Raw genomic sequence first — 12,147 nt, 5'->3', positions numbered from 1 at the left:
CATGTTCATGTAACCTAAACAAACTGAAAGATATCCATAGAGTTCACATGATCCTGAGGCCACTTTCTAACACACCGAATTGACTCCTGTTAACAGCTTTAAATTTAGACTGACTTTTAATGACTTTTTCCTACTGGGGTAAGAGTCACATTACTGTTCAGAACAAGGCATGCCCTGTTAGAAAAGAAGGACTATCAATTCATCTTCGGCTTTAGGTAACTAGAGGTTGAGAAGATTAAAATTGGGTTTGATTTATCTTCAAATAATTATTTGACTATTATTGGAAAATATACTAATTACCTAGATGCAAATAGCTTTCATTTCTTAGCGTTTTGTCATCTTGACTTCTGATCTCCAAACAAGTTTCTGAGTCTAATTATTTTAAAAATGTAATTTAGGATATGCATCTGATAGGTAAAAAGGCAGTTAGAAGAGGTACACATAGATTTTAAAATACTTAAATCTTCCTTTTATTTAATGATATTGTTTATTTTGCCACATCTCTAGATTCTAGATGGTTTAGATTCCTAATGTCATGGGCTTTTTTTTTTTCTCTTAAATGTGCATGTAATTCACAAAGCATTAAAATATCCAAGGGAATATTTGAATTGATAATTTATTATTCTGGTATTCCCAGTCACTCAATGTGGACATTATAATATCATCAAGCCAAAATATTTCACCATGTTCTACAAAAACATCCTCCCTTGCTTTCATTGCCGTGCTCCTTTTCCTGAATACATTTTTTATCCTATACAATCTTCGCTTCTGACATTACCACATGTTTGATTCTTGCTAGAACAAGGTAACTAAAATTTTCAGCACTCTACCTTTTTCATCGCTGCCTTTTCAACTTTATACTCCTGAATCACATGTTAAGAACTCACATAGGTGGAATGCTGACAGTTGGGTCACAAAAGCAAGAGATGTTTCTTGTTCTCTTATATTTAAGGTATATGTTATATATAATATCGGAGGAAAATTATAAAACTGGAATCTTAAGATATCTAAAAAGGAAATAAATCCCAGTTCCTATGAGAGACAGCTGCTGATCCCGACTACTTGATCTTTCTAACTAATTAGCTCAGCATCCAGATTCCAGTTGAGTTGTTCATAAAACTTCTCAAAATGAGGCAAATTTTTGTTTGAAAAACATCCCTTAAAGAGTATTTTGAAAAAGAAAAGTAAGAGGGGAGCAGCTCTGTCTAATATTAAAGCTTATTTACAACATTGATAATTTGGAGAAATATAAATACTACAATATGTGTTAAGTCTTATTATATCTGTCTCAAGTACTGAGTACCTGCTATTTTGTATGCTAAAGCCAGTAAGTACAGCAGTGGGAAATGAATAATGGTTTCACAGGTTGTTTTTTAAATACTTGAAAAACAATTACTGTCTTCTCTTGAGTCTTATACCATAACCAATTTCATTCCATCTAAATCATATAATTATTTAGTATCAAAAAAACTTAGAAGGAGATGTATAAATTTCAACAAGTAAATGGACAATAAAAAAACTTTTAGAGACTGCAGAGAGGATTCAGTGGTTAAGACCAGTGGCTACTCTTACAGAGGGTCTGGGTTCTATTCCTAACAATCATATAGTGGCTCACAAGCAGCTGTAACTCCATTCCTAGGGATCTGATGTCCTTTTCTAGTCTCCTCAGATACCAAGCACACATACGGTACCCAGACTTACATACAAAATGTTGCTATGCACATAAATTTTTTATATTTAGTGTGTTCACTTTACAACCCAATTGTAACCCCCTCCCTCATTCCCTGCTGTCCCACCCTTCCTCCCTCATCTCCCTTCCCTGCCTCCCCTAGTTCCCAGAAAGAGAGAGTCCTTCTCCCCTATCATCTGACCCCCAGCTATCAAGTCTCATCTAGACTGCCTGGACCCTCTTCCTCTGTGGCCTGGCAAGGTCGCTCTGCCAGGGGGAAGTGATCAACATGTGGGGGCCAGAGAGTCCATGACTACCCATACTATGGGACCCACAAGGAGACTGTGCTGCCTATCTACTACATCTGAGCAGAGGGTCTAGGTCCTCACCATGCATGGTCCTTGGTTGGTGCATCAGTCTCTGCCGCACATACATGTGCGAGCGTGCGCGCGCACACACACACACTATCCAGATGTGTTGGCTCCAATTGGTCTCCTTGTGGAGCTACTATCCTCTCCAGGTCCTTATATCCCTAGCTCTTCCATAAGCCACTCCAGAGTTTGGTTGTGAGTCTCTGCATCTGTTCTGATCCCCCACTGGGTAGAGTCTTTCAGAGGACCTCTATGGTAGGCTCCCTTCCTGTTTCCTTCTCTTCAACTGCTTTCAGTGGTACTCCTGGCTCCATAAATATTTTTAATTAACCTTTCATATAATGTAAAATAGTTGAATGGGGAACAGAAAAATGTATGCCTCAAATATTGTATTACTGTAAGAAGTTGGGGTACTGGAAAGATGGATTAGTTTGTAAGCACTTGTTGCGAAAGTGTAAGGACCCATGATGAGATCCCAGCACTCACATAAAACCCAGTGTGGCCACACACATGCCTGTAACCTCAGCAGTTTGGGGCAGAGACTGGAGGATATCTGGATTTTGCTAGCTATAGGTTCAGTGACAGATCCTGTTTTAAGGTAATAAAGCAGAGAGTAGTAGAGACAGACATCTGACAGCTTCCTCTGGCCTACCAACATGCATAGACATACAGACATATATGCATATAACACACACACACTCTTAAACAAAAAACAATACACATACAGAATTGTTTGAGGTGCTCCTACTGGCTAACTGTGGGGTAGTCTGACCACTGCAATAATTAGAAATATTAATAGTTTATAACTTATTAAATTAGAATATGTAGTTAATCCATAAATTAATGAAGAAAAGTAATCTCTTTATTGCAGTACAATTGCAGTTAATAAATGTAAAACGTAATGGTGAAGTTAGGAGTTGATAAGACATACTACTACAGCCTTATGTAAAAGACTTCAAGTAAAATTTACTTAGGAAAATAAAGCTTTTGAGAGGGGCTGGAGAGATGGTTCTGTGGTTAAGCATGCTGACTGCTCTTCCAGAGGACACAGTTTCAATTCCCCACACACAACATGGTGACTCACAGCTATCAGTAACTCCAGTCCCAGAAGCTCTACTGCCCTTTCTGACCTTGCTGAGCACTAAGCACACAAAAGAGATGCAGAAACATACAAGCAGGCAAAAGGCCCATATACACTGAAAAGCAATAAAATAAAATATTTTTTAAATCTTTGAGGAAATGATGAATACTGCTTAAAATAGAAATGCATATTAAGTAATATGCATATTTAAATGGTGAGTTATTTCATGGTGGCAGCATCATTGGAAAGCAGTTTTAATATAAGTTCAAAGTTGTGAGGCAGAGGCAGGCGGATCACTGTGAATTCAAGGCCAGCCTGGTCTAACAGAGTCCAGGATAGCCAAGGCTGCACAGAGAAACCCTGTCTCAAAAAAAAAGAAAACAAGAACAAACAAACAAACAAAAACAAATAATTTCAAAGTTGTTATTAATGCTGCTGAATTAACTTGAGGAAATAGCCTCATAAGATTATTTCCTATACTTGAAAATATTCACAGAAACATTTACAGTAATTAGATAAAAATTGCATAGATATTAAAATTAATGTTCATAAAATCATGGCATAATATATAATTGAAGATATGATTAAAATAAAATGTTGTTGAGCACTTGCTACTATTCCAGGGGATCTAAGTTCAATTCCCAGTATCCACAAGACAGTTCAACTACTGTTTGTAACTCTAGTTCTAGTTCCAGGGGCTCCAACTGCCCTCTTCTGGCCTCCACAAGAACTGCATGAATGTGGTACACAAATAAATCCTCAGATGTTTGAAAATACTGCTTCCATTGTCTTCTTCTTGTGTTCCAGTGTTGAAGGTCATTGCCATTCAGTTTGCCAGTCCTTTGTATGAAAGCAACTTTCTGTATCCAGAAGGCTAGAGATTAAATCATCTTTATCATTGTGTCCCGAAATTTATGAAGTAGAATCTTTCAGTTCATGGTGTAAAATTTCAGCATCCCAAATGTGAGGTGGATTCTTTGAAGCTAGGAACTCATATTTTCAAGTTTTTGAAAGCTTTTTCTATGTATCTTTATTTTGTAACACTTAGTCTTTGTATATGCTGTGTTTTCTGGATGCTTCCCTCACTTCTATTATTTGTATTCTTCCTAGGGTTTGGGCTTTTGTTTTGTTTTCTTTTTTCGTTTTTGCCTCTTGTTTTTTAGGAAATTTCAAGTGAAACTTATCTTAATAATTTCTCCAAAACATAAAATTAAAGATGTCAGTAATTCAGACATGCCAAAGAGAAGCCATAAAGTACTTCTTATAAGTGAAAAGTTGAAATTTCAGTAAGATATTTTGGGAGAAGGAAAGAGACTGAGAATGAGAACACATTCAAAGAACTTTATTATTTGTTTTTGTTTATTTTTACTGTGCCTAATGAGGAAATATTAGGCCTTTAATCCCAGTGCTTTGGAGGCAGAGACAGGAGGAGCCCTGTGAGTTCGAGGCCAGCCTGGTTTAACAAAGCGAGTCCAGAACAGCCAAGGCTACAGAGAGACCCTGTCTCAAAAAACCAAAACAAAAATTTGAGCTATCACTGGAGGGGAACGGGGAATCCCAGGGTGGCTGTCATGGATGTATGTCTGTCTGGTTAGTATTTCAGTGGTTTTAGGCACCCATAAAGAATCTGAAAATGTAGCCCTTGCAGATAAGAGCTTGTTGCTATCATTTTTCTATCAATGTCATTTTGGTGGAGTTTTAAAAATAGTTAACAAAACACCCATGTTTACCCAGACATCTCTTTGTATTTCAAAGTTCCTACTAAATAAACTAAGTGGGGTCAACTAGAAGTTAATGACATTAGCTCAATTTAATGGGGAATTTTGTTCTATTAGAGTGGTCTGTCAGCCTAAAACACTTTCCATGCATCATTACTTGAAACAGTTTTCTATATATAGCTCTAGAAATACAAACAGCATTTCTTCTTATTCACTCATATTCAAGTCAAGGAGATTTAAATCTAATAACTGTCAGATAAATCTCACTTTGCTGTCTTGACTAAGCATCAACACTTTAAGGTTTAGAAGTTAACTGGTTTCAAGCCGGGCGTGGTGGCGCACGCCTTTAATCCCAGCACTCGGGAGGCAGAGGCTGGTGGATCGCTGTGAGTTTGAGGCCAGCCTGGTCTACAAAGTGAGTCCAGGATGGCCAACGCTACATAGAGAAACCCTGTCTCGAAAAAAAAAAAAAAAAGAAGTTAACTGGTTTCTTTTAAAGCATGCTTTCTGGAAACTATTTGAGAAGATGTTGGGAGAAGAAGGGACAAAATAAGGTAATAGAGAGCCAGGCATGGTGGCATACACTTTTAATCCCAGCACTCTGGAGGCAGAGACAGGTGGATCACTGTGAATTCGAGGCCAGCCTGGTCTACATAAGCAAGTCTAGGACAGCCAAGGCTACACCAAGAAAAAAGAGAGTAATAGAGTAATGAATATAATCAAAATGTATTACATGTATGAAAATTTTATGAGAAAACCCATTATTTATATAATAAATGTATGCTAGTAAAGATAAAACATGGGGCTAGAGAGAAGGTTCAGCTGTAAAGAGCTCACTGCTCTTCCAGAATACTGGAGATTGGTTTCCAGAACCCATGTCTGGCAACTCACAACTTCCTATACCTCAAGCTTCAGGACACGCATGCACATAAACACACACATTCACATTACACACAAATAAGTAAAGAAATAATCATCTTAAAATTTTTTAAAACAAAATAAAATGTGTGACTAGCCAAAATTCTTGATGATAGGATGATTTTTTTTTTATGTATCAAGAAAAGGAACCAGGTTACAGTGTTATAATTCTGTTGACAAAACAAAGGAATTTGTTAATGATATATAAAAAGCTCTAACATGACAATCCTAAATAGAAAAAAATGTCTTGTGCTAGCCGTTCATTTTTACAGAAAAGGAAACACCTACGTAAGTAAATTATTTGACCAAGGGGACTCACATAGTTAGTTGCGTAACTGCTAAGCTGTTGTTCTCCAGTCCTAAATGGGTCTTCTTTTGCTGAGTGTGGTGGTACACTCCTGTAATTCCAGAACTCGGGAGGTAGAGGCAGGGATGTACAGGTCAAGGCCACCACAGGCTACAAAAGCCTGGCTTTAAAAAACTGTCCGTTCAAATGGATTGATCTAGAAATTACCATAATGAGTGAGTTCACCCAGAAGCAAAAAGACAAATGGTACATACTCACTCATTTCGAGACACTAGTCCAAGGGATACGTCCCATGAAAATCTTTACTTACCAAGAAAGTGGGTCAGAGGAGAGGACATCCTATTGAGACTTTAGGCGAGAGTGGCATTGAAGAATGGGGAAATAGTAGGACCCACAGGGTCCTGGAAACCTACAAGAAGAACTTTATGACAGGCAGATCTGGGTCCTGGGGTCCTTCTCAAACTAAGGCACCAGCCAAGGAGAATATAGGCAGTAAACTTCGAACCCCTACCAAGACCTAGCTGACGAACAGGATATTCTCCACTGTTGAGTGGAGAGTGAGATCCGACTCTCACAGGAACTCTGGTGCCCCTTTTCTGACCATGTCCCCTGGATGGGGAGGACTGGCAGCACTCAGAGGAAGGATAGCAAGTTACCAAGAAGAGACTCGATATTCTGAGAGCATATATAGGGGGAGGAGGTCTCCCTCAATCACAGACATAGGGGAGGGGAGAAGAGGGGAAGTGGGAGGGAGGGAAGAACGGGAAGAAACAGGGGAAGGGCTAACAATCGAGATGTAATGAGAATAAATTAATAAAAATAAATAAAGAAAAAAGAAAAAAACTGTCCATTATAACAATTGAGTTGTAATCTGAATACATTAATAAAATTTTTGTTAAAACCTGTCCATTGTGGAAGAATAGTGGAAAGGGTACATGCAATGGATATGTAGGTGTGTGTTTTTACTACTTATTAAACAAAGGAGTGTATTTAAATGATGAAATTTAGAATTCAACTTCGAGGTAATGGGATGATATAGTTAACCGTGGTTAAGAAAAAAATTAGAATAGGCTAGAATAGAAAAATTATCCCACCTTTAAGATAAGGTTCATTCAGATAAAAATAAACAGGGCCAGTTAGATACAATAAGGATGACAAGAAAATGAAATTATAGATTGATAATGAATTTGATATATTAGCTGAATGTGTCAATTAAAAAGGCAGAGCTTCATAGCCACCAAGAGGAATTAATTCCTTCTGCCAACTCACTACTTTCAGTTGAGTGTAGGATAGGATGGAGAAAACAATATTTTTTAATGTTATTACATGTTTATTTTGGTGTGTGGTGGGGGCTGTGCCAGGGGTAAGTGTAGAAGTCTGAGGATGACTTCCTAGAGTTGGTTCTCTCTTTCCACCATATGGTTCCTAGTATTCAAAGTGAGGATATCAGGCCTAGTAATAAGCATCTTTAACCACTAAACCGCCTCTTACTGGACCTCACTTGTTTGTTTTTTACCAGAAGTCTTATTTCTGTGTTTTTCTTTTTAATATATGTGGTTCCCTTAAATTGAAGATAAAACCAACTCAAGTTTACCCTTGCCTCTACCCTCACACCATCTTTCTTTTTTTGCTAATCACTAACATAAATATTGAAAGTTGTTGCTGTTTTGGTTTAGTTTCATTTTGGGGGACAAAGTTTGGTATAGCCCAGGCTGGTCTTAAACTCACCACAGAGCTAAAAAAAATAGCATTAAACACCTAATGTTCCTGCCTCCACCTCCAAAATGGTGTGCTTATAGACACATGCTACTACACCTGACTTTCAGAAGGCTTTCTGGTCATTTACTTAGTTCTCATCTCCTTATATTCTGAGTCTTTGGATGTACTTCTAGCTCTAGTGCCTAGCTTATAAGCTTTGTTCAGAAAATGCTTTTTTTTTTCCTAGAAAAGTTTTGCCACAAATCCAGATTCTTCCCAGCATTTCAATTTATCATGAATCCTAATCTTCCCTGTATAATAAACCTCTGTTTCCACAGTGACATATGTAGTTCCTTCCAACTCATCATTTATACTTCCATGTCTACAGGTGTTGGTCCTCCATATTTGGTCTCTTTTAGAACCCATCCTACTGGGAAATCCCACTGTCCAGTCTTTAAGTTTGTATCCTAACCCTGCCTCCTCTTCTAGATTTCTAGTCTTCCTATACAAGGAAAAACTGATCTTGCCTTTCTCTGAACTCTAGTAATACTTATCACTGGTAATAAATTTCCTCTTAGTCATACACTCACTACTGCTTTTTGATATAATAATGAGTGTGTCCATTACTTGACTACCTCTTACACACTGGACTTTCGTTATTAACGTTATCCAAGTAATCACAAATTCTTCAAAAGTGTAGCAGGATTACCCAATTTTATATCTGAAAGGTAACTGAAGTTCCAGAGAGTTTAAATAAGTAATTTACTAATGATTATGCAAAATTGAATACCTATCTTTTTAATTTAAAAAAGAAAAAAAAAACCTTTGGCTCTTTGAACTGTGTATTTCCAGTCTACCACTCTTCTCTCTTATCTTCTTCTCTCAAAAAAGACCTCTTGGGATATATCTATCCTTTACCATGCCTGCCACATTTTATAGTGAACATTTGTTGAGACAATAGGGTTAGTAAAATACTGAAACCTATTTCAGGATTTTGGATTTAATATTTCATGAAATACCTTTTTTTTTAAGCAAGCATTTGCATGCTTTTTGACATTTTCCACAACTTCAACTAAAATGGTTCTAAACCTAATGTCTTATATATTTTTAACCTCAAACATAGAGTTTATAAATACACAGTTACTTGATTATCTAATGTAGAAAGTTACTTTTAAAATTCAACAGGAATAAAAATTCATGTTTTATATACATAAGCAAAATTTAATTTAAATTGAGATCTGAAAAATAATTTGTTTTAATATTATCTTTGAAAAATACTTGCATTGTTTCATGTGTGCAATCTTTTATAGTTCGAGACCGTGTTCGGACAAAAATGGAGCGTGATATCTTGGTAGAAGTCAATCATCCCTTCATTGTCAAATTGCATTATGGTAAGTTTTGAACCACTTCTCACCTTATCCCTTTCCCTCAATTCCACCTCCCCCCGAGTATATTCAGATACACTAAAATATATAACATTACACTAGCATTTTATAGTCCTTATGTGTTAGCCCAAACTGAAGACAAGAAAGAGGTCCAATATCAGCATCCTAAAACTTCTACCGTTTATTTTTCCTTTTCTCTGAAAGCCAAATGCTACTTCTCAGTGTGTAAAAGCCTAGAATTCTCTTTCAATGTCCTTGGGTCTAACCAACCTAACCCTGTAGCATACTTCTGTATTTTAATTTATGGTTAAGTATTTTTCTGGTGTGAGTTTTCCTTACTAATAACATATTTAGCATGGTAGCATTCTTGAGGGCCTTTTGCCAGTAGAAAACTTGATTCCGTAAGATGCTGTATTTAACATTTCCTCGTGGAAACTAAGAGAATCAATGTTTTCTTCTGTGTAGAAACAAGCATGTATGGAGCTGGAGAGATAGCTTAGTGGTTAAGAGCACTGACTGACTCCTCTTCCGGGAGTCCTGAGTTCAATTCCCAGCAACCACATGATGGCTCATAACCATCTATAATGTGATCTGATGTCCTCTTCTGGCATGCAGGTGTACATGCAGGCAGAGTACTGTATATATAACAATAAGTAAATAAGTAAATCTTTTTTTAAAAAAAGAATGAAGCATGTAGAAGAAATAAGGTTCGATTTTTTGATATCACTTACTTGCTAAAAATAATATTCATTTGTGAATGAATTGATTTCATATAAGCCTAAAATGTAAACTACAATGCTTTAAACAAAAATTTTGTTTCTTCATTCAGCTTTTCAAACTGAAGGGAAGTTGTACCTTATTTTGGATTTTCTCAGGGGAGGAGATTTGTTTACACGCTTATCCAAAGAGGTATATAATTAAATTGTCTATTTTTAATTTTTTTCACTCATCCTATTTCAGTTGAAACTTTGTTATTTCAATATTGCATGTATCATATTTTCTGTTGTAGCACAAAATTCTTTAATTCAAGACACTGAGTCAAAAAGAATTATTTCCTTATCTTTTGAATGTATACTGAGAACAGTATTATCAGTGTGAAAAACTTACCTTAACTCTCCTGCTTTCATAGTTTTTCAGAATTGATAATATAGCAATAACTGTCCTTAATAGTTGATACTGACAAATCTGCACTTATTCTCAAGATCATTTTTCTTTTCTAAAATGTTAATATGCTAAAAACATTTCTGCTTCAGGGCATAGTTAACATTTAGCATGTGATTATACTTGACTGATTAAATCACTTTGCAAATTTTTCCAAGAGTAAATTGTAACTAAATCTATATCTGATTAACATATTTACAAATTGTTTCAATATTTAAACTCTTAGGTAGAACCTTACATAAAAATCATAGACATAAAGAAAAAGTAAAATTAGAAATATTTTGTTTTAGGTGATGTTCACAGAAGAAGATGTCAAATTCTACTTGGCTGAACTTGCACTTGCTTTAGACCATCTGCATAGCCTGGGAATAATCTACAGAGACTTAAAACCAGAAAAGTAAGAACCTTGCTATTAAAGTTGAATTCAGTGTGATGTAGTTATAACGGAGGCCATAAAATGTTGTAACTTTGTAGGTCTCCATAGCACTTCATTACAGTACTGTGTTTCACATGTCTACTAACACTATATGATCTTAAACTTTTAAACTGTTTGTTAAACAGTACAATTAACCTGATTTCATTTACTTTGTTTTCGGGACAGGGTTTCTCTGCGTAGCCTTGGCTGTCCTAGAACTCACTCTGTAGACTGGGCAGGCCTCAAACTCCGAGATCCACCTGCCTCTGCCTCCTGAGTACTGGGATTAAAGGCGTGTGCTACTACTGCCCAGCTTTCCTGATTTTCATTTACATTCTTTGATTTTTAATGAGGTTAAAAATCTATTGGTTGACAATTTGTATTGAGGAGCTTTCTATCCATGGCCTTGATTTTTTTTCCTGGAATGTCATTTTTCCCATTGAGTTAAAAGAGAACTTTACAAGTTAAAAGGGTTATTAAATTGCCTTCAATTCTTTATTTTGTACGAATGTGCACATAGACAATGACGTACATTTGGAAATCAGAGAACTACCAACAGCAGTCAGTTTTCCCCTTCTACCATCCCTGTCCTGAGGATTGGTGGCAAATACTTTTTCCCACTGAGTCATGTTGCCAGCCCCAAACTAAGAATTACCACCATTTATGCAGGAACAGTTGAACATTCGTGTAGTCGCATCTCTTGGGGAAACTGAGGCAAGAAGATTACTTGAGCACATATCCAAGAAGCCAGTCTAGAAAATCCTTATCACAAAAAGGAAAAAAAAGAGAACTTTAATCTTTTCATATATATCACAAATGTATTTTTTCATTGTTTCAATTCGTACATATTTTTTCCTCATTGGGCCAACTAATCTTGTAATTTCTCTCAAGATTTATTGATAGAAGAATTTTTCCAATCTCATGATGATATTTTTCTTGTAATTGTACTGTTTCTTTTATTTAGCTCTATAAAGAATGGTATAGAGCGAACCCTTTCTCCAAAATAGTTTATTGAAAATTTCTTCTCAGCCGGATATGGTACACACACCTTTATTCCCAGCACTTGGGTGACAGAGCTAGGTGGATTTCTGAGTCCAGCCTGCTCTACATATACGTACTAAGTTTTAGGACAGCCAGGGCTACATAGAGAGATCCTGTCTCAAAAAGAAAAGAAAGAAAGAAATTTTATTCTTACATTTCTAATTTTTAAATGTGTCTTGAACAAATTTTTCACAGCTCTTATGGTGGCATTCATCAAGAAGTTGTTATTATTTCTTAAAATATGCATACAGGAGTTGTTTTCTTTTTCTTTTTCCAAGGATATAAGCAGGAGCCTTGCTTTATAAAGAATAATTTTAAATAGTTTTATTGAGGTGAGAACCACATGTCATTTAATTCACTCATTATAACTGTATAAGTTAGTT

At 36.2% G+C, this 12,147-nt stretch overlaps 1 protein-coding gene across 7 annotated transcripts in view; it reads left to right on the top strand.

Annotated features, from left to right (window-relative positions):
• Positions 1–12,147, top strand: part of Rps6ka3 (ribosomal protein S6 kinase A3) — a 108,465-nt gene that overhangs the window by 61,004 nt on the left and 35,314 nt on the right. For all 7 annotated transcript variants that reach the window (XM_051141978.1, XM_051141973.1, XM_051141977.1 and 4 more), the window contains 3 exons: positions 9,073–9,153; positions 9,977–10,056; positions 10,599–10,705. In XM_051141978.1, the coding sequence (XP_050997935.1) occupies positions 9,073–9,153; positions 9,977–10,056; positions 10,599–10,705 (268 nt within the window). The remainder of the gene's footprint in view (positions 1–9,072; positions 9,154–9,976; positions 10,057–10,598; positions 10,706–12,147) is intronic.

This window comes from Acomys russatus, chromosome X (genome assembly GCF_903995435.1).
Source record: "Acomys russatus chromosome X, mAcoRus1.1, whole genome shotgun sequence".
NCBI classification, from domain to species: domain Eukaryota; kingdom Metazoa; phylum Chordata; class Mammalia; order Rodentia; family Muridae; genus Acomys; species Acomys russatus.
This window is presented reverse-complemented; position numbering and strand designations above follow the sequence as displayed.